This window comes from Giraffa tippelskirchi, chromosome 12 (assembly GCF_054371585.1).
Source record: "Giraffa tippelskirchi isolate mGirTip1 chromosome 12, T2T-mGirTip1v1.2.pri, whole genome shotgun sequence".
NCBI lineage: Eukaryota > Metazoa > Chordata > Mammalia > Artiodactyla > Giraffidae > Giraffa > Giraffa tippelskirchi.
Window position 1 is genome coordinate 46266147 of NC_137286.1, and position 23945 is coordinate 46290091.

General features: G+C 40.5%; 2 protein-coding genes across 21 annotated transcripts in view; one reads left to right on the forward strand and one right to left on the reverse strand.

Annotated features, from left to right (window-relative positions):
• Positions 1–15777, reverse strand: part of FANCI (FA complementation group I) — a 64058-nt gene extending 48281 nt beyond the window's left edge. For 16 of the 20 annotated variants that reach the window (XM_081547182.1, XM_081547177.1, XM_081547179.1 and 13 more), the window contains exons 1-6: positions 15651–15777; positions 12941–13043; positions 6964–7036; positions 3803–3933; positions 3217–3373; positions 3079–3136 (exon numbers count right to left, since the gene is read on the reverse strand). In XM_081547182.1, coding sequence (XP_081403308.1) covers positions 3079–3136; positions 3217–3373; positions 3803–3933; positions 6964–7036; positions 12941–13024 — 503 coding nt within the window. In that variant the 5' untranslated portion in view covers positions 13025–13043; positions 15651–15777. Of the gene's footprint in view, positions 1–3078; positions 3137–3216; positions 3412–3748; positions 3934–6963; positions 7037–12940; positions 13044–15650 lie in introns of all 20 variants that reach the window. The other 4 variants (XM_081547181.1, XM_081547167.1, XM_081547171.1 and 1 more) reach the window with 2 other exon arrangements.
• RLBP1 (retinaldehyde binding protein 1) overlaps positions 1–23945 on the forward strand; it is a 61002-nt gene that overhangs the window by 20684 nt on the left and 16373 nt on the right. The gene's annotated exons all lie outside the window — the stretch shown is intronic.

The window sequence follows — 23945 nt, forward strand, 5'->3', positions numbered from 1 at the left end:
TACAACATCTTTTATAATAGCAAAAAACCAAATAGCCAATATTATTTATTGGCAAAGACTAAATAATCTAACAATTAGAGATTAGCCAAATATTAGAATACTATGGAACTATTCAAAAGAATGATGATAAAGTAGTATATGCTGACATGAACATATGTGTTAAATGAAAAATGCAAGGTATATTACAATGTGGAATAAATAAACTTTTGTGTAATTAAGAATAAATGGATAAATATACATGAGCTGATACATGCTTAAAATTATTTCTGTAAGAGACATTATGTAAGGAACCATGAAAGCAGTTATCTCTGGTTTAGATAGTCTAGTTCCTTTCAATATATTGAAGTATAATCACAGTATTATATAACTTAGTATTCTATTCATTTCAGACTATACATATATATATAAATACATATTACGGATTTCTTACTATATACATATATATGTACATATATATATATATATCAGATCTGATAGACAGAGTGCCTGATGAACTATGGACAGGGGTTCGTGACATTGTACAGGAGACAGCGATCAAGACCATCTCCATGGAAAAGAAATGCAAAAAAGCAAACTGGCTGTCTGAGGAGGCCTTACAGATAGCTGGGAAGAGAAGAGAAGCGAAAAGCAAAGGAGAAAAGGAAAGATATTCCCATCTGAATGCAGAGTTCCAAAGAATAGCAAGGAAAGATAAGAAAGCATTCCTCAGAGATCAATGCAAAGAAATAGATGAAAACAACAGATTGGGAAAGACTAGAGATCTCTTCAAGAAAATTAGAGATACCGAAGGAACATTTCATGCAAAGATAGACTTGATAAAGGACAGAAATGGTATGGACATAACAGAAGCAGAAGATATTAAGAAGAGGTGGCAAGAATACACAGAACTGTACAAAAAAGATCTTCACGACCCAGATAATCTTGATGGTGTGATCACTCACCTAGAGCCAGATATCCTGGAATGTGAAGTCAAGTGGGCCTTAGAAAGCATCACTACGAACAAAGCTAGTGGAGGTGATGGAATTCCAGTTGAGCTATTTCAAATCCTCAAAGATGATGCTATGAAAGTGCTGCACTCAATATGCCAGCAAATCTGGAAAACTCAGCAGTGGCCACAGGACTGGAAAAGGTCAGTTTTCGTTCCAATCCCAAAGAAAGGCAATGCCAAAGAATGCTCAAACTACCGCACAATGGCACTCATCTCACATGCTAGTAAAGTAATGCTCAAAATTCTCCAAGCCAGGCTTTAGCAATATGTGAACCGTGAACTTCCAGATGTTCAAGCTGGTTTTAGAAAAGGCAGAGGAACCAGAGATCAAATTGCCAATATCCGCTGGATCATCGAAAAAGCAAGAGAGTTCCAGAAAAACACCTATATCTGCTTTATTGACTATGCCAAAGCCTTTGACTGTGTGGATCACAATAAACTGTGGAAAATTCTGAAAGAGATGGGAATACCAGACCATCTGACCTGTCTTTTGAGAAACCTGTATACAGGTCAGGAAGCAACAGTTAGAACTGGACATGGAACAACAGACTGGTTCCAAATAGGAGAAGGAGTACGTCAAGGCTGTATATTGTCACCCTGCTTATTTAACTTATATGCAGAGTACATCATGAGAAACGCTGGGCTGGAAGAAACACAAGCTGGAATCAAGATTGCCGGGAGAAATATCAATAACCTCAGATATGCAGATGACACCACCCTTATAGCAGAAAGTAAAGAAGAACTAAAGAGCCTCTTGATGAAAGTGAAAAGAGGAGAGTGAAAAAGTTGGCTTAAAGCTCAATGTTCAGAAAACTTAAGATCATGGCACCTGGTCCCATCACTCCATGGGAAATAGATGGGGAAACAGTGGAAACAGTGTCAGACTTTATTTTTTTGGGCTCCAAAATCACTGCTGATGGTGATTGAAGCCATGAAATTAAAAGACGCTTACTCCTTGGAAGGAAGGTTATGGCCAACCTAGATAGCATATTTAAAAGCAGAGACATTACTTTGCCAACAAATGTCCGTCTAGTCAAGGCTATGGTTTTTCCAGTGGTCATGTATGGATGTGAGAGTTGGACAGTGAAGAAAGCTGAGTGCAGAAGAATTGATGCTTTTGAACTGTGGTGTTGGAGAAGACTCTTGAGAGTCCCTTGGACTGCAAGGAGATCCAATCAATCCACTCTAAAGGAGATCAATCCTGGGTGTTCATTGGACGGACTGATGTTGAAGCTGAAACTCCAATACTTTGGCCACCTCATGCGAGGAGTTGACTCATTGGAAAAGACCCTAATGCTGAGTAGGATTGGGGGCAGGAGAAGGGGACGACAGAGGATGAGATGGTTGGATGGCATCACTGACTCGATGGACATGGGTTTGGGCAGACTCCGGGAGTTGGTGATGGACAGAGAGGCCTGGCGTGCTGCGATTCATGGGGTCGCAAAGAGTCGGACACGACTGAACGACTGAACTGAACTGATATACATATACACACAAAGATCTTTCATCTTCGCTATATGTCTTTATGTATTTCATTTTTAATAGGTATAAATTACATGGAGTGGCTCTTTCATAGCTTACATACCACAACTTACATATCTCTATTATTGTATCCTTAAGTTAGTCACAAGTTTCTGTGTTGAAATGTTCACGTATGAAGACTTTCTTATACAATGCAGTTTTTCCTTAGCGTAGACACTCGTATTTCAGGTTTAAAGATACAAATATTAGGTTTAAAGATAAAAATATCACTTATATATCCCACTCCCCCCCCAAAACGTAAAAGATAGTAGCAAGGTGACTTTCTAGCCTTGAAGACCTTGGGACTCCAAATAATACTATAGGGTTAAATTGCTGTGTTAAGATGGACAGTTAAATAAGTAGAGACTGTATGTATAATCTTAGAACAAAGAATACAACAAATAACCTCTCTCAAAAACTGATCACAGACTGAATGGTTTTATAGTGGTAAATAATAAACAAAAAAATGGACTAAAACTTCACTGATATAAATTCCCAAAATAAATGGTATTCCTTTTTTTGGTGACTTGTAGTCCTGAGACAAGTTCTTCATATTATTAAGGACTTACCTGCTAGAACAGAGGGTGTTAATCAACTGCTTCTTACATTCTTCCCCACTTAGTTCATCTAGAAATGCAAAATACATGGAAAAATAAATCCGATTAAGTGAAGAGAGAAAAAGCTACTAAAACTGGAAGAAAAATTACCTTTTCCGTAAGTCAGATTTTCCTTTTGGGTACCAAGGGCAGTGAGGATGATGGGTAACAGCTCCAAAGATTTTCCATTTGTTAGCTTGTCTTCTTTGATAGCACCAACAAACTCATTGGCTAATTCAACCAATAACTGTCCTGGAAAACGGTGAACCTAAAAGTTCATGGGATTAAAAAACATTAAACAGATATCTAGATGTTTGATACCTCTTTCCAAGAAACAGTCTTTTGCTGAGTTGACAGAACTGGCATTGAAGCCCAAAACTGGTTCTAAAAGTGATTCAGGGAATCATTCTGCTCTGGTAAAGGATTTCAAAAGGTCAGGATCTTCCATCAGTTCCCTGATGTTCTTAAATATTCCAGCTCTTGAAAGAGACACATGTCCATGATACCGGAAACATAACATAAACCTCTAGGAAGTTTATGGCTCATTCATTGGCTATTTTGTTTTAGAACGGTAGTTCTTACTTATAAGTAGGAACTACGGTGGGTTTGGGACATTTAAGTTTTCCCTCCCTTAACAAATTACAAACCCCGTTCCAAATCCAATCAAAACCAAAAAAGTTTTTGTTTTCCATCTCACCTCCAGCATTAGCAATCCTATGATTTCAGATGCTACTTCTTTCTGTAAATCCCCTGATTCCAACAACTGGATACAACAACTGTATATCTTAAGTCTCTTAAGAGCTCCAGCTTCCTCAGAACAGGGTAAACCTTATCGTTTTAAACAGGTAGTGCAGAAACAAAGAAAGAAAAAAGAAGTCTTACAAGGTTGAAGGACAAATAGGAATAACAAACAGCTTTGCAGTTGAATATAGAACTAGAATTATCAAAATACTTATTACTATGGTACTTAGAACAGCAATATTTAGGAGCTTTGAAAAAATGTTTTAATTTAGACAGAAAACTGAAATACTACCTTTACTGTACACTTCCATCCATGCCATTAATTTTTAAAATAATTTTATAGTGCAGAAGAAGGAACACCTTCTAATATTTCTTAAAGCTTTTCTGGGATCCAGTAACCCAAATTAAGTAACATACTTTACTTCAAAACATCATCACTGAGTGAAGTCAGCAGGAAAATAGAGAAAAATATCTTAAGATGAATAGAGAAAAACAAAACAAAACACACATTCAAAAATTTATTAGATACAGCTAAAGTAGAGCTTAAAACGAAACCTATAGTTGTAAATACCTATATTAAAAAAGATCTCAAATCAATAACCCAAGCTTCTACCATAAGGAATTATAAAGAGATGAAACTAAACTCAAACCAAGTGAAAAGTATATAAAAATAAAATCCGACATAAATGAAAAAGAGAATAGAAGAATAATAAAAATCAAGGAAACCAAATCTTTTTCTTTGAAAAGATAAACAAAATAGAAAAATCTTCAGACTGACCAAGAAAAAAAAGGGAGAAGAATCAAATCACTAAAATCAGGAATGAAAGAGTGGCATTACTACCAATCTTGCAGAAGTAAAAAAAAAATAAAGTAATACAATAAACAACATATGAAATGAATAAATTGCTATAGACACAAAGTATCAAAATGGACTAAAAAAGACAATAGAAAACCAGAACAGACTTATAGAGACTGAATTAGTAATAAAACCTCTTCTACAAAGAAAAGTCCAGAACCAAATGGCTTTACTGGTGAATTCACCAAACATTTAAAGAATTAACAGCAATTCTTCCAAAAAACAGAAGAGAAGGTAACATTTCCCAACTGAGCCTATGAAGTCAGTATTAACTTTATACCAAAACCAGACAAAGACATTCTAAGAAAACTATAAATGATATTCCTTGTGACTACAGATGCAAAAGTCCTCAAAAAATATTAGCAAACTAAATTCAGCAATATAAAACAAAGATTGTACTCTCTAACCAAACTGGATTTAACCCAATAACACAATACTGGTTCAACGTATGAAAATCAATTTCATATACCACATAAATAGAATAAGGGATAAAAGTCACATGACCACCTCAGCAGACAGAGAAAGCATTTGAAAATTACAGTATTGTTTCATGATTAAAAAAAAAAAACACTCAACAAACTAGGAATAGAAGGAAAATTCCTTAACCTGATAAAGGGCATCCATGAAAAACCTACAGCTAACATCATACTTACTAATAAAAAACTGAAAGATTTCCCCCTGAAATCAGGAAAAAAACAAGGATGTTCTCTCAGAATTTCTATTCAATATTCTACTGGAGGTTCCAACTGAGGTAACTAGGTTAGAAAAATAATAAAAGGCATTTAGATTGAGAAAGAAGTTAAGTTACATCTATTTGAAGATGACATAATTTTGTTTATAAGCGATCCACAAAAAAGAAACTGTTAGAACTAATATACAAGCACAGGAAGTTTGCAAGATTATGAGATCAATATACTCATCTATTGTGTTTCTATACACTAGCAGTGAACAATGAGAAGATTAAATTAAGAAAACAATCTCATTTACAATCACACCCAAAGAATAAAATACTTCAGAATAAATTTAATACAAGTAGTGCAACTTTTGTACTCTGAAAAGTACAAAATATTGTTGAAAGAAATGAAGAAGAACCTAAGTAAATGGAAAGATATACCATATTTATTAATGCAAGACATATAAAGATAGCAATACTTTCCATAGATAGATTCAACATAATCCCTACCAAAAACCCAGTTTCCGTTTTTGCAGAAATTGACAAGCTAATCTTAAAATTCATATGAGAACTCAAGGGACCCAGAATATCCAAACTAATTCTAAAAAAGAAAACAGTGGAGGACTCACACCTCCCAATTTTAAAGCTTACCACAAAGTTATTCTAATCAAGACAGTGTGGTGCTGACACAAGGAGAAACATGTAGATCAAGGGAATACAAATATGAATCCAAAAATTGATTAAAATAGTTATGAGGCAGTTTCCATAAATACTCAATAATTCATGCTACTTTGAAACTAGGATTTCCAAATCTATGATTTTAAATAAGGTAAAAAAAAAGGTTAGCTACAGAAGTGGGAGCCATGATAACCTGTTCCTAGTTTTACTCTTCTTACTTTCACTTAGTATACATAGGCAGCAGCTCCTGATTCTCCGTTACTTCCTGGTCTCTGATATTTCTACAAAACAGTCATTTTAAAAGTTTCCAAATTTTAAGTATGTGTTTTTGAACCCTTGCAAGGCAAGACCCAATTACTTGAGGGGGTAAGAAAAATAAACCAAGTTAAAATAAACTGCTAAGGGTCTAAAGCCACTTTTAATTTGTGCTTATAGAATTTTATTCTACTACAATTTACAAAATGACTGTGAGTTACAATCTGCAACAATATAAAACTGACCCTTGTTCAAGATACGAAACAAATATGCCCCACTGGGAATTAGGCATCTCTAAATAAGTCAACCAAGATATTCCATTTTGTTAACTCAGAGCTCCCTAGCCTCTTGTTAAACACAGATTAAGTACTAAACATTGCTGTTCTCCACAAGCTTAAAAGCACAAGTAAACCAAACCATATTTTATGAAGTACATCTGTTACAGGTTCCAAAACTAGCAATACAATCTCAGATAGCCACTTCTACCTGCCTTAGAAAAATTATTTAAGTCCACAAGATAATGCTATTGATTCTATAAAATCCCCAAAACAGAAAAGTTTCAGTGGGGCTTCAAGCAATATGAAAAGTAGCAACAGGAGCCAAAAGTAAACAAACACACCAGTGAACCCAGAGAGAGAAGTGGCATTATTATTACCTTTGAAGATGGCTTTCAGCAGTGCTCCAGCAGCTTTTCCTTTCACTGCCTGATTCTGAAGGAGGTCAGTCAGCTGCAAAGAAAGGAAAAGGAAAAGATACAAGTCTGGCAACAATTTCCCTACTTGAATGACCTAAACTCCCAATATGAAAAACGCTCATCTGTCAGGATCATATCTTTCAGAGATTCCAGGCATCAAAAATAACGTATGTATTCACATTATAGCAGGGTGGACCGTAAGATGATACTGGGCCGTCAAGACGAAATTTATTCATATGTTCATTCTACAAACATTTATTAAGTATTTAATCAGCACTAGGTATTGAGCTATGTTCTTGGGGATATACATTCATTCAACAAATACTCTCTGAATATGTTCTTCCTCGGCATTAGGTATACGAGAGTGAACAAGACAGACGTGATAGTCTGACTCAGTTTACGGTAGGACAGAAGGAAAAAGGTAACAGGAAAAAAATCAGAAAAAGAAATGGTTGAAAAGACTGAAATAGGCAATAGGGAGGCAATTCAGCTAGAGTAGTCAGGGAGAAAGCTTCTCTGAGGTGGAGGACATTTCCATATAGAGGATTGGAGGATGAGAAAAAGCTGGTTATGCAAAGGGGGAAAAAGAAGACACTTCAGATGAAGGTACTGTAACGTGCAAAGGTCCTGAAGGAGCAAGGAGTTTGGCTAGTTGGATGGCCTGAAAAAAAATTTAAAAGACCAATTTGGATGAAAAGTAGTAAGGAAGAGTGGTACAAGATGAATTTTGAGAGAACCAGATGCTAGGAATCTTGTAGGCAATGGTAGGAAGTTCAGATTTTTGTCCAAGTGCAATAGAAGTAACTGCAGAACGTCCAGGGTGGGACGTTCTGGGAGAGTAGCATTGAAACATGTATATTGTCATATGTGAAACAGAACACCATTCCATGTTCGATGCATGAGACAAGGGCTCAGGGCCGGGGCAATGGGATGACCCAGAGGGATGGGATGGGGAGGGAGGTGGGTGGGGGGTCCAGGAAGGGGAACACATGTAAACCCATGGCTGATTCATGTCAATGTATGGCAAAAACTATTACAATATTGTAAAGTAATTAGCCCCCAACTAAAATAAATAAATTTATTAAAAAAATAAATAAATAAATAAATAAATAATATTGGTGACACACACCAGATTTCACTTAAAAAAAAAAAAAGAAGTAACTGCAGAGAAAAGAGGAGAGGGACATGATAGATGTTTTAAAAAACAAAAAAATCAGTCTTCCTCCTCTGGTAGAAAATACATTGTGGAAGGATTTAAGAGTGAAATAGAAATATCTGTTAGGAGATTGCTACAGTGATCAAAAGAGAGATAATGGCCTACACTGACGTAATCAGGGAAGTCATGAGTTGAACTGTGTTCCCCTCCAAAATTCATGTTTAAGTTCTAATCCCCAGCACCTCAGAATGTGATTTTATTTGGGAACAGGGTCATTGTAGGTGTAATTAGTTAAGGTGAGATCATATGTGTAGGCCCTAATCCAATATGACTAATGTCCTTAGAAGAATGGGAAACTTGTACAGAAACACGTACACAGCAAGAATGCTATGTGAAGATGAAGGCAGAGACCATGGGTGGGTGACACAAGGCCAGGAATGTCAAAGATTGTCAGCAATCGACCAGAAGCTAGGCGAGAGGCATGAAATGGATAACACAGCCCTACTGGAACCAACAATGCCAACACTGGGATCCTGGACTTCTAGTCCTCAGAACTGTAAAAATAAGTAGCTACTGCAGTTTGTAGTACTTTGTAAGATGACGTACAGACGGTCCCCAACTTAAAACAATGGTTCAATGTATGATTTTCAACTTTACAGTGGTGCAAAAGTGATACACATTCAGTAGATATTATATTTCAAATTTTTATCCTTTCCTGGGCTAGTGATCAGCTTTGGGATCACAAGGATAAACAACCAATACACTTACAACCATTCTGCACTCATGCAACTATTCAGTATTTCACTTTCACAACAGTATTCAATAAACTACATGAGATATTCAAGACTTTGAATAGACTTTCAAGACTTTCAAGACTAATGTAAGTATTCTTGGCACATTTAAGGTAAGGTTAGGCTAGGATGTTTGGTAGGTGTATTAAATGCATTTTCAATTTACGATATTTTTAATGTATAATATTTTCAACTTGAAATGGGTTTGGGATATAACCCCATCTTAATTTGAAAATCGCTACACTGAAGATATATTTGAGAGCTTGATCAAGAGGACTTCACTATGGTCTGAATGTTTATGTCCCCCAAAATTCATGTGTTGGAATCTTCAGACCCACTGTAATCGTATTTGGAGGTGGAGACTTTGCGAGGTGAATAGGTGTAAGGATGGAACTCCCATAAATGGGATTAGGGCTCTTATGAGAGATCCCACAGAGCTCCCAGTCTCCTTCTACCATACGAAGGTACAATGTGAAGCCTGCAACCCAGAAGAGGGCACTAACTTGACCATACTGGAACCATCATCCAGGACTTTTGGTCTCCAGAACTATAAGAAATAACTGTTGTTATAAATCACCCAGTCTGCTGTATTTTGTTATAGCAGCCTCAATGGACTAAGACAAAGACAAATTTCCTCATGGTTTAGAAGTGAAATGGCTGTGGTGATAAAGGAAAAAGAGAAATCAAGAACTCAAAATTTCTGGCTTAAGCAACTAACTGGTAGATGGTGACACCATTTACTGACATGGTGAAAATTTGGGATTAAGCAAGCATCTAAATCTTCCAGAGGGTTTGTTAAAACAGAGAGCTCCACTTGCAGTTTCTGATTTAGCAGATCTGATGTGGGGCTTAGAACTACTATTCCTAAGATATCCAAGTAGAGATGTCAAGTTGATAACTGGATATGCCAAAGTAGAGCTCAGAAAGGAAAGAGATCAATGGGAACATGTAAGATCATCCAGGGAGAAAATGTAAAGATAAAAAAAGCACAAACATTCAGCCATTAAGCAGCAGCAACCAGCAAAAACTGAGAAGATAAGGTTGCTAATATCCAGACAAAGGACTATAACAGAGGCTAAAACCAATAAAACAGTGAATTTGATCTTTTCTACATGTGCCTGGTCTTTCTGACCGGAGTTCATCTCTCCCTTCTTAAATACTTAATAAGGAAGTAACTGACTGCTCCGCCTGGAACCTCCAATAGCCCTTGATATAACCCTTAGAGCAGAGGTTCCCAACCAGGGGTTACCCCCTCACCCCCACCCAAGGCAGGGTATACAGGGCAATGTCTAGAGACATTTTTAGTTGTTATAACTGAAAGGGTGCTGTCACCTACGGAGAAGGCAATGGCACCCCACTCCAGTACTCCTGCCTGGAGAATCCCATCGACGGAGGAGCCTGGTAGGCTGCAGTCCATGGGGTCACAAAGAGTCGGACACGACTGAGCAACTTCACTTTCACTTTTCACTTTCATGCATTGGAGAAGGAAATGGCAACCCATTCCAGTGTTCTTGCCTGGAGAATCCCAGGGACAGCAGAACCTGATGGGCTGCCGTCTATGGGGTCGCACAGAGTCGGACATGACTGAAGCGACTCGGCGGCAGCAGCAGCTGTCACCTAATGGGTGTAGGCCAGGGATGCTATTAAACATCTTACAATGCATAGGTCAACCTCCCTCAATAAAGAATTATCCAGTCTAAAATATATACAGTGCCAAGGCTGAGAAACCTGACTCTTCTTGAAAAAATTCAGTTTTAAGAGAAGGCAACGTGGCATGGGGGGAAAAACTGGCCCAGAATCAGAAGACCCGGATATGAATCCTCGCTTTGCCATGTATTAGCTTTATAACCTCAAGTTATTTCACCTCTGTTATAGTGTGTCTATTCCCTGCCTCAAAGCACTGTTAGAAGGATTACATTGGATGACAGGTAGAGAGGACCCTGCACAGGTCTAGTGCACAGCAGGTTCTCAACAAATGTTAGCTCTCTTCCACTCCTTCTGTCCTCCACTCCCGTTTTGTCCTCTTCCCTCTAGTTACATGATCTGTGGTCTTAGTTTTTGACCTTATTCAGTTACCTTTTCACTCCATTTTAAAATGCAAAAGCAAACCAAGTGTGTGTTAGTTGCTCAGTCGTGTCCAACTCTTTGCAACCCCATGGACTGTAGCCCACCAGGCTCCTCTACCCATGGGATTCTCTTAGGCAAGAATACTAGAGTGGGTTAGCCATTCTCATCTCCAGGGGATCTTCCCCACCCCGAGACTGAACCCAGGTCTCCTGCATTGCAGGCATATTCTTTACCGTCTGAGCCACCAGAGCAGCCCCAAGTAAAATTAAATATCCTTGCTATGTTGGAAGGCTTCAATTTTTTTCTTTTAGTGGACAGAATGGAACTACCAAGTTAATGACACTGTCCAAATAGATTTTTATAAGACAGGACATTCCTCATTTTCTGTTGTCTGATGCTTCCTCATAATTAGACTGAGTTTTTGCATTCTTGGCCAGAATACAAGTGATATGGTGTCCTTCTTGGAGTATCACACCTGGAGGCATGTGATACCATCTGTCCTTCACTGGTAGTATGAGTCTGATCACCCAGTCAAATGTGCTGCCTGATTTTCCCACTTTATAATTATTTTTTCCCCTCCCTCTGCAATCAGTATGCAGTTTGTGGAAGAAACTTTAAGACCAAGCAAGTATCGTGTTCCTCATCTAACTTTCCCTTGTATAATGAAAAAGCCCAGAAGCAACCTCTGATATCAGGTTCTCAAAGTCAGCATCATCAGGTATGACACATCACAAGCCCGACGATATGACACACAGTGAAAAGGGCATGGAGCCATTTCTGTGGTCTTTTTGCTAAGGATGCATGTCCTGAGTTCAATCATGAGACACATCAGACATTCAGCAAAATAATGGATCAAAACTCTTCACTGTTCTCAAAGGCAGAGAAAGACTAAGGAGCAGTCACAGATTGCAGAAAATTAGGGGAAAATTACAGTTAAGTGCAGTGTAGGATCCTGAGGGGGATTCTGGAACATAAAAAAAACAGGTATCAGTGAAAAAACTACCAGGTAAGGTTCAAATAGTCTTTAGTCTCACTAATAGTGTTGTACAAATATTAACTTTCTGGTTTGTAAAATTCTACTGAAGTTATTATGTAAGATGTTAACACTGGGGAGAGAACTATATGGAAACTCTACTATTTTTACAACTTTTCTGTAAGTCTAAAATCAGAAAATCAGTTCAAAATAAAAAGTTCAGAAAACTTCTCCCTGGATTTAGTATCCACTGCTGCTTCTGCCTGATCCAATCTTGATCATGACTATTGCCAAATGATCATTTTCTAACTTTATGGTAAGAAGAACCTTTCTCACCATTTATTTTTATTATCAATATGGACTCACAGATTTCTTTATATTTCAGTGGTTTATAATTCATAACCGAACTTTTGATGTTCACAATTCACCAATGGAAGCCCCTTCAAGCTGTCTTTATCAGGTTTAGGGCATCAATGTTATAGTTTATAAAAAGCACTTGGAAGCTTTCTTTAAGTATGTACATACCTTACGTAATATATATGCTCTAAAACAACTTGTGTAGCACTGGGACTATATAGCTCTTACCTCTGATCTCTAAAGGTTGATAGGTTTGCCAAACTATCTGGGCCTGGTATTTCTGTTGAAGTGTAACTGCTAACTTTTTTTCTTTTATGAAAATTGATCTATTTAAGCACTCCATCTCAAATTGGGTCGATTTCATTAAAATGTATGTTCCCAAGAAATTATACAGTTGTATAAATGTACACAAATGCCCTTAAGTAGCCCATGTCTCTTCGTCTCCCCCATTTCTTTACATCTATGACTTGTTATCAAATAAACCCTTGTCTCCTAAGGAGAGTAGGGGATAGATGAAGTGGCAGAATTAATTCTTCTAACATGTCCCTTATGCCTGGCATCTGCTTTTGACAGAACTTGCTTCCCAATACTCACATCATCTTCTTTCAGGGTTTGAAGAAATTCTTGTAGGCCGTCTGCTGTTTTTTCTGCTGCTAGAGATAAAATCTTCTGGTCCATTGTTGCACGTAGCAAGGAACTGAAAAGAAAAAATGTCAGAGCTGGATGAAACTACCAGAAGTAAACAAATTTGACTTTTTCCCTTCTCCACTTGTTAACTGAGTATTTCAAACATGCTATGTACACAATGGGTACTCAACAGGCTAAGGACTACCAACTGTAGGAGTAGGTGATTCTTAGCCAAACCAAAGAATCTGGAGAATCCCCTGGAATTTCCTTATTAGAAAGCTGTAGTCTAATTAAGTGGTCTCATAATTCAATTGTTCACATTTTCTTTTTTTTTTTTTAGTATCTACCCATTATGCTACCTAGAACAAAGCAGTATTGCAAATATATACTATTATCTACACATACACAATAAATGAATAAAGCAATAGCACTGTAAATGCATTTATACCAATTAAATGGTATAAAAATAAATGAGAAGTTAATAAGGCGAAGAAATAAATGTGTCTCAAACATCAAGCAGGCTTCCCAGCAAAGGAAACTTTGAGCTGGAATTTAAAGATTAAATTTAGATAGTCACCATAACCACATGGCATACATTACTGGGAAGAAAGTATTGTCAACAAAGGCCTTCATAAGAGAATCTGAAAAACTTACTCAGGGAAAATGAGTACGTAGCCTGAGGTAGAGAGTTCAACTAGAGGAGCAGTGAGAAGGAAGGCTAGTAAAAGGGTGGGGCTAAACTGTGCAAGATCTTAAATGTCAAAATAAGGAAGGTAGACCTTATTATGTAAGTAATAGTGACAAAAAGTTCTGGAGTAGAAGAGAATCTGACAAGACTGAAACAGTGTTTGAGGAAACTAAATATGGCATCAATGTGCAGATTAAAGTAGGGAGGGAATAAGGAAGAGCAGAGGCTAAGAGGCTACTGGGAGCTATTTTAGTGGTAGTGACGAAGGCTGGTGTTGGGGGCTCACTCTGGAGAGTGCAAGGGAAAGGGTGAAATGGAAGCACATTAGGCAGATAGGATTTAGTGAGCAGTGAATAGCTATGGGAGTATTACGAGAAGAGGGCATTGCAGACTGGTGGGAAGAAAACCTCCTCGTGTAACTCCTGCTGTTTTCAATCTCCCTAAATTGTACCATCATCCACCCAGCTGCTGAAACAAGAAACCTGGGCAACATTCTTAACCACTTCACCTCATCCTCCACATCCACTATCAAGTCCTGTGTCTCCAAACATCTCTCAAGTCTACTTCTGAGATCCACTACTGCCACATTATTCCAAAGTCACCATCATCTCTCACCTGAACTACTACAGTTTCCTAACTCATTCCCCACACAGCAGCTAAAATGTCTTTGAAACACAAGCCAGATTTGTGACTTATCCTCATCTTAAAAACTATTCGGTGGCTTTCCATTATTAGTCGAAAATCATGATGTCGGGATATAAAGGTTTGGTCCATACTAATTTCCTTTCATCACTCTATATTCCAGCTACACTAAACTGCTCAGTCCTTCAAACCCCAAGTTCCTCCTGCCACAGACAATTCCACATGATTTTCTGTCTGGAACTTATATAAAAATAAATACGCCTCCTTTCATCCCCTGCCCGCCAATCTTTTTATTGTTAATTCCTAAAAATCCTTCAGGTCTCAGCTCAATCCCACATTCCTTTACAAGCTCAGACTAAACACTCCCCTATTACATTCTTTCAAGGCAACTGTAATCTCTCACCATCACCACACTTTAAACATTACATTTATTATTAGATTAAGAACTACATCTCCCACTCCATCACAAACTCCAGGAGGGCAGGGGACCATGTCTGGTTTTGTTTATCACTGAATCTCCAAGACTTAGTACAATATCTAGCCCATAACAGGTGCCCAATAAATATTTGTGGGAAAAATGACATTGATCAACCTCACACCAGTCCTCTGAGGTTGGTGCTATTACTCCCAATTCAAATGAAGATCTTTTGGGATTCAGAGAAATTAAGGAACGTCCCCCAAGGTTACAAGGCTAGTAAGTTGCAGAAGTAGAACTGAAACCTAAGTCTGTCCAACTCCGGACCCCAAAACCCATGCTTTTACCTACTATTGGGGGCTCTTACCTCCAATTAGCCTTTCTATTAGGGGCTGAGTGGCAGTAGAGGATTCAGAAAAGGCATACCGACCAAAAGAGACGTCCAGTCCTAAAGGGAAGATGCTGAACTCTTTCTATTTCAGCAGGTACATTTGCTAAATTAGTTCTAAAACCAGAAGTGAGTACCACACAGATAGGTGGCTGTTTAGTCCCTGTGCGGATAGCAGACTCCTTGTCAAGAGGCCCTGAGGTTAGTGAGGCACCACGGAAGGGAGACGCCACGGGTTTAGCACCCGGGCTTCTCGGAGAGCGAGAAGTAAACAGAGAAACTATAAAACGAAGCAGCTGGTGATGTGCGCTGTGACCGAGCTACAAAGGCGAAACGGGTTTAGAGAAATGTCTCAGACGTAGGAGCTGAACGCTGAAGGAGAGGAAGAATTTAACGAGAGGGCCAAGGGTGTAGGCCGCCCGAGGAGCGGGAAAAGCTAAAGGCCGCAACGGGAGAAGCCAGGGCACACTGACTCTTTCGGGCCAAGGAAAAAGCCAGAACGCCATTCGGAAGGGGCGCCGTCCTGTCCTCCCAGACACGTTACCTTCCGGGAGCTGAGTCCCACCTCCCCTGCAACGCGCGAAGCTCCTCTAGCCGGTCACCTCCACTTCAACGCTGCCACGGAATTCCAAAAAACCCGCTCAACCTGCAGTTTCCGGCCTTCCGTTTCCCCGAGCAACGGGTCCCGCCCCCCGTGGCTTATTTCCGGTACCCAGGAGCTCGTGCGTGGAGCGTACCATTAAGATAACTGGGGGGGGGGGGGGAGCCGTGGACTCCTCAGACGTTCCCACTCAAAGTGGTGCTGGGAGGGCACAATCTCTGAACTCTAATTCGGGACCTTAGAGCGAGCAGGGGAAGTGTGGCCTGAGCATCACCATGATGTCTTGACCAGTTAAGGCCTTCTTGTGTACTATTGGGGAAAGGGTCAGAGAGAGAGGAAATGAATCAAGTGATGGCTTGTTGCATGGGAAATACCTGGAAGACAGAGGAAGGCGTCCTACTCCTTGTGCCAGAGGAGGTGCCAGTTGCCCCTGTAAAGGAAAAATAAATGTTGCGTGCAATTCCTGTTCTGCAGGAATGAAGTCTGTAGCTACTGCAGTCTCTGGTCTCAGTGTGCCTGAGGGGAAAACAGGAAACATTCTGTGTTTTGAATGCACTGATCATTAGATAGTGAAGATGCAAATCTAAGGAACAGCAGTGGCGGCCCACTCCAGTACTCTTGCCTGGGAAACCCCATGGACGGAGGAGCCTGGTGGGCTGCAGCCCATGGGGTCGCCGAGAGTCAGACACGACTGAACGAGTTCACTTTCACTTTTCACTTTGATGCACTGGAGAAGGAAATGGCAACCCATTCCAGTACTCTTGGCTGGAGAATCCCGGGACCGAGGAGCCTGGTGGGCTGCCGTCTGTGGGGTCGCACAGAGTCGGACACGACTGACATGACTTAGCAGCAGCAGCAGCAGCAGATCCTTGCATTCATTGGAAGGGCTGATGCTGAAGCTGAAGCTCCAATACTTTGGCCACCTGTTGCGAAGTACCGACTCATTGGAAAAGACCCTGATGCTGGGAAAGGTTGAGGGCAAGAGAAGAAGAGGGTAACAGAGGATGAGATGGCTGGATGACATCTCTGACTCAATGGACATGAGTTTGAGCAAACTCCAGAAGATAGTGAAAGACAGGGAAGCCTGATGTACTGCAGTTCATGGGGTCGCAAAGAGTTGGTCGTGATTTAGTGACTGAACAACAAGCTTCTTGCATCTTCCTACACATAAAAGAGCATTTAAGTCATTAACTTGAAATGGCTGGGTTTTTGTGTATGATCAGTTATCTTTTGATGTTCGATTTGATGGATGGATTTCCCACCCATCCACCTGCTGCAAAAGAATCTCATATATATCCTCCCTTAAGGGCTAGGCTGTTTCCTGGGTTATCGTTCTGTGTAAGGTCCCTGGATAAAACTTAACTCACTTTTAGGTTGTGTATTTTTCTTTCAGTTGACAGCCCTAAGATGTAAGTCCCATGTGGCTAGGGGAGTTATTGCATGCAAAACCTCAGCATTTAACACAAAGCCTGAGCTACAGTCTATGAAGTCGCAAGAGTCAGACAAGACTTGCAACTAAACCACCACCACTGGCAAAGCAATAAATATTTGTAAAACAAACAACTGACAGTAGAACAAAGAGCAATGGAGGGGAGGTTTGAGAGCCTGTATTAGGTTGAAGGGGCAGCTTGTGCAAAGGGTCCGATGGCAACAAGCAATCAAGCCCCCACTGGCTCAGGAGATGCAGGTGCTTTGGATGGAGGTGGAAAAGCAGTATTTTTCACATCAGGAGCAAGTGGGGAACAGTTAAAGGGGAAGGGCATTATTGTATTCACTTTGCAGAACGCTATTTCTGGCAGGTGAGTGCTGCAGAGATTATTCAAAAGAGATGATGGAGGTGAGGAAGACTGAAGTCAGGATCCTCTTAGGAGGCTCTAAATTGTCCTGAACAAAGGTGGTGGTGGCCCAGGCTTGGAAAAAGGTAGGAGGGGTTGAGGAATATTCAGGCTTGAGTGACAGGGGTGGAAGTGAGCAATATTGCCAATGAACTGACTCACAGGGAAGAATGCAAGTTTGAGGGTGATGTGGCTTTTAGACTTGGACTTGGCAAGTGTGAGACCATGAGATGGCATTGGAAGAAATGCCAAGATTGGGAGGTATTCAGTCTGGAGGCTGACTCCCAGTCCCTAGGGGTGGAATGGATCTACTTGGCCAGTTCTGGAAGAAACATAGCTGCTGGAAGAGAATGATGCCTCTCAGCTGTCTACTACTGCTCACGATCCTTCGTAAGCACTTTTTCACTTCTACCATATTCCTGGCCCAGTGTTGAGCTGTGATGTGTGGCTAAAGTGGGCTTCCCTTGTGGCTCAAATGGTTAAGAATTCACCTACAATGCAGGGGACCTGGGTTTGATTCCTGGGTTAGGAAGATCCCCTGGAGAAGGGAATGGCAACCCGTGCCAGTATTCTTGCCTGGAGAATCCCATGGAAAGAGGAACCTGGCAGGCTACAGTCTGTGGAGTTGCAAAGAGTCGGACACAACTGAGCGACTAAACACACATGTGGCTAAAGCACAGCAGATGAGTTGGAAGATTATTCCTGAGGGGACTCCTTTAGCTTTCCAAGGAAGAGACTTCACCTCATGGTCTCCCCACAAAACCACCCTTCCGGGATGCTTCTAGGGCAGGGCCAGCAGCCATGAATTTGTGTGTCTGTGTGGCTCAAACAGGCTCGTTTTCAGCTTCCATTTTTGCATTCCCAGGTGTACTTGCTGCATTGCCTGTGTAAGTATTTACCTACTGGCATTGACAACTAGAGGGTCTTGCCTTCCCTTTTTGCAGGAATGTATCATCTGTATTTCCTATTAGTGCTTATGGGTGTTACGTATGCAAAGGACGAGAACAGACTTAGACTCATGGCAGTGTTTTCCACCCTGGTGCAGACTTCCTTGCTAAGCAACAAATCTTACCCATCTGCTACAACCGACTGGACTCCATACACTGGGCAACTAGGTGTACACTGATTCTAGAATATACAGCCAGTTAAAAACAGGTTTACAATGCTGGAACCACATGTTTTTCAGACCTGGTTCATGTTTGGGTAATAATATTATAGCTGCTGATATTTGCAGGGCTCCAGAGAAAAAGTACAAATGGAGGCCCCCTGTCATTCCCCACTCAGTCCTGCAGTGTAAGGGCCTTCATATGCCTGCACGTGGACACTCAGTCTGAAAATCCACACCACATCTCTCCTTGAAAGCTGCCCTTGGCTACCCTTGACTACATTTGGGCGCAGAGCTATACACACTAACAGGTCCACTCCAGGAAGGGTGAACTTAGGAAGAAGTCTGTATAGATTGAGGAACTGAGCTTGGAGATGTTTGGGAAGGTACCCTGAGCATGGTCTAAAGGAGGAAATGTGGGCTTCAGAGGATATACCCTTCAAGTTCCTTGGACTCTTCATCATCAAAGAAGGGGGCCATTGAGGCACCACTAAGCCCAAGCACTCCAGTTGCCTGAGTTTAAGGATGACATTGCTTGAGGGAATCAAAGTAGTACATAAAAACAATTTTTTTTTTTTTTTAAAGAGGGAGCTTCCTTTGTAGCTCAGTGGTAAAGAATCCACCTGACAATGCAGGAGACATGGGTTCGATCCCTGATCCTGGAAGATCCCACATGCCACAGAGCAACTGAGCCAGTTCACCAAAACATCTGGACGCCCAAATGTCCACTAACAGATGAATGGATAAACAGGATGTGGTATATCCATACGGTAGAATACTATTCAGCCTTAAAAAGCGGATGAAATCCTATCACATGCTACAACATGGATGAACCCACAGGACACGTTAAGTGAAATAAACCAGTCACAAAAAGACAAATACCATATGATTCCACTCATATGAGGTATCTAAAGGAGACAAACTCCAAGAAAGAGAAATTAGAATGGAAGTGGCTTCCCTGGAAGTCCGGTGGTTAGGTATCTGAGCTTCCACTGCAAGGAGTGCAGGTTCAGTTCCTGGTTGGGGACCTAAGATACCACATGCTGTGCGGCACACACACAAAAGAAGAAAGTAGGTGGTGGTTGCCAGGGGCTGGGAGGGGGGGATTTGGGAGCTGTGTTTAGTAGGTATAGAGTTTCAGTTTTATAAGATGAAAAATTTCTGAAGATCTGTTTCTCAACAATGTGAATGTACTTAGCACTACTGAAGTGTATACTTAAAAATGGCCAAGATTTGAAAAAGATGTGCAGATGACACCACCCTTATGGCAGAAAGCGAAGAAGAACTAAAGAGTCTCTTGATGAAAGTGACAAAGGAGAGTGAAAAAGTTGGCTTAAAGTTCAACATTCAGAAAACTAAGATCATGGTGTCTTGTCCCATCACTTCATGCGAAATAGATGGGGAAACAGTGGAAACAGTGTCAGACTTTATTTTTGGGCTCCAAAATCACTGCTGATGGTGATTGCAGCCATGAAATTAAAAGACGCTTACTCCTTGGAAGGAAAGTTATGACCAACCTAGACAGCATATTTAAAAGCAGAGACATTACTTTGCCAACAAAGGTCCGTCTAGTCAAGGCTATGATTTTTCTAGTAGTCATGTATGGATGTGAGAGTTGGACGGTGAAGAAAGCTGAGTGCCGAAGAATTAATGCTTTTGAACTGTGGTGTTGGAGAAGACTCTTGAGAATCCCTTGGACTGCAAGGAGATCCAACCAGTCCATCCTAAAGGAGATCAGTCCTGGGTGTTCATTGGAAGGACTGATGTTGAAGCTGAAACTCCAATACTTTGGCCACCTCATGCGAAGTGTTGACTCATTGGAAAAGACCCTGATGCTGGGAAGGATTAGGGGCAGGAAAAGAAGGGGACGACAGAAGATGAGATGGCTAGATGACATCACTGACTCAATGGACATGAATTTGGGTAGACTCCGGGAGTTGGTGATGGACAGGGAGGCCTGGTGTGCTGCGATTCATGGGGTCACAAAGAGTCAGACACAACTGAGCGACAGAACTGAACTGAACTGAACTGAAAAAGATATTACTACCTGGGAAGTCCACAGGATTATCAAGAAGAACCAGCTGACTTCATTCTGAAGAAATTATGATTTAGAAGGGCTTAAGTTCAGAGATTTAACAGCTCACTGTTTGTATTCCCAGTGTCTGGAAAAGTGGCACATAGTGAGTGCTTCAGATACTTGTTAAATGGGTGCAAAGTTATGAACACATCCTTAGAAAAATAGGTTTTTAAATTATTTCAATGAAATAAATTTCAAAATGAAAATTTTGACTTAGGGACTTCCCTGGTGGTCTTGTGCATGCGTAGTCGCTTCGGTTGTGTCCAACTCTGCAACCCCAGGGACCATAGCCAGCCAGGCTCCCCTGTCCATGGGATTTTCTCAGCAAGAATACTTGAGTAGGTTGCCATGCTCTCCTCCAGGATATTTTCCCGACCCAGGGATTGAAACCTTGTCTCCTGAATTTCAGGCAAATTCTTTACCACTGAGCCACCAGGAAAGCCCCTCTGGTGGTCTAGTGGTTAAGAACTTGGCTTGTAATACAACGGGCACAGGTTCAATCTCTGATTAGGGAACAAAGATCCTGCAAGCCTTGCAGTGTGGCAAAAAAAAAAAAAATAGAGTTACCATAAGATCCAGCAGTCCCATTCCTGGGCATACATCCAGACAAAACTATAATTCAAAATGATACAGGCACCCAAATGTTCATTGCAGCACTATTTATGATAGCCAAGACATGGAAGCAACATAAATGTCCATCAATAGATGAATGGATAAAGAAGATGTGGTATGTACATATTAATACAATGGAATATTAGCTATAAATAGAATGAAATAATGCCATTTGCAGCAACATGGATGAATTGAGAGATTATCATACCAAGTTAAATAAGCCAGGCAAAACCAAATGTCATATGATATCACTTATATGTGGAATCTTAAAAAATTTTTCAAATGAACTTATTTATAAAACAGAAGTAGACCCACAGACATAGAAAACAAACTGACAGTTACCAAAGGGGAAAGAGGGAGGAAGGATAAATTAGGAGTTTGGGATTAACATATACACACTACTGTACATAAAATAATCACCAAGGACCTACTGTATAGCACAGGGAATATGCACAATATTTTGTAATAACTTATAAGGGAAAAGAATTTGGAAAAGACTATATATATATATATATATATATATATATAGGCTTCCCTGGTGGCTCAGTGACAAAGAATCCACCTGCCAATGCAGGAGACACAGGTTCAATTCCTGGGTTGGGAAGATCCACTGAAGAAGGAAGTGGCAACCCACTCCAGTATTCTTGCCTGGGAAATCTCATGGACAGAGGAGCCTGACGGGCTACAGTCCATGGGGTCACAAAGGAATTAGACGTGACTTAGCGACTAAACAACAGCAATATATATATATATATATATATATATGAATCACTTTGGTTTACACCTGAAACTAATACATTGTAAATCAACTATTCTTCAATTTGAAAAAAAGAAAAAGCCATTGTAACCAATTTCAAGGCTTCAAGGCAGCTAATCTTCCCTAATAAATTTAACCTTTTTTTCTTCATGAAGATTATTTCAAAGTTTCCTATCTCCTCCTTTACTCTCAGCAGATGACCTGAACTTTATACCAAATCTTTTAACTCACTGTCATAAGCACAAATTCTTCTCTTTGGCTTCTTGTAGTGATGGGAGAGTGTTCAACCAAACTGGCTATGGCTAGTACTTCTGCTGGAGCACTGAATCCTACTCTTTTCCATCTTCTCGGCAAGAAACTCACTTACTGTCACTTCCCCCTCTCTGAACTTGGTCATTGTTGTTGTTGTTCAGTTGCTCAGTTGTGTCTCTTTCCCACCCCATGGACTGCAGCACCCCAGGCTTCCCTGTCCTTCACTATCTCCCAGAGTTTGCTCAAACTCATCTTTAACCTCTCCCTTTCTACGGCTTCCTTCCTATAAACACTGCCATGACAAGATACCATAGACTGGATGGCTTAAACAAGAGACATTATTTTCTCACAGTTCTGGAGGCTGAAAACTTGAGATCAAGGGGCTAGCATGGTCAAGTTCTGGTGAGGACCCTCTTCCTGGCTTGCAGATGGCCAATTTCTCATTGCACGCTCGAGGCCTTTCTCCATGTGTTTGTGTGGAGACAGACAGTGAGCTCAGTTTGGGTCTCTTCCTCTAAATAAAGGCACTAATCTCATCACATGGACCCCAAGATCTTATCTAAATCTAATCACCTGTCAGAAGACCTGCCTCTTAATGCCAACACATTGACGGTTGGGACTTCAACATAAGAACCTGGTGGGAGACAAGCATCCAGTCCGTAGCAAATACTTGTGTCTTTTTCTTTAGTGGTGGGAGTTAAAACCAACCTGCCATCTGAAAGCACCAATTGATTTTTCCTCATATTGTTGTGTTGCATGCGTGTTCAGTCATGTGTGACTCTTTACGACTCCATGGACCGCACAAGGCTCCTCTGTCCATGGAATTTTCCTGGTAAGAATACTGGAGTGGGTTGCCATTTCCTACTCCAGGGGATCTTCCTGACCCAGGTATCAAACCCAAGTCTCCTGCGACTCCTGCATTGCAGGTAGGTTCTTTACCGCTGAGTCGCCACATATTGTTAAACCTACTAATTTGAAAATACTCTTTGAACAACATACTGATTGATTTTACTCTTCTACTTCTTGTTACTTTCATCTCTGGCACCTCCTTCTCCCCCACTGCCACAGGGCAGACTCTTTTTCATGAAATGAATGAGCATGCCTCTTGGAAAAACTGGAGCTTTTTTTTATTAAGTTTTTTTAATTCACTTTTAATTGAAGGACAAATGCTTTACAGAATTGTGCTGGTTTCTGCCAAACATCAACATGAATCAGCCATAGGTATACATATGTCCCCTCCTTCTTGAGCCTCCCTCCCACCTCCCTTCCCATCCCACCCCTCTAGGTCTTTAGAGAGCCTGGTTTGAGTTCCCTGAGTCAAACTGCAAATGCCCATTGGCTATCTGTTTTATATATGGTAATGTATGTTTCCAAGTTACTCTCTCCACACATCCCACCGTCTCTTCTCTCCGTGTCCATAAATCTGTTCTCTATGTCTATGTGTAGAACAGGAGCTTTTTATTATTTATTTTTATTTTAGGCTACACTGTGCAGCTCGCAGAATCTTTAGTTTCCTGACCAGGGATTGAACCAGGGCCCGTGGCAGTGGAAGCATGGAGTCTTAACCACTGGACCGCCAGGGAATTCCCTGGAGCTTTTT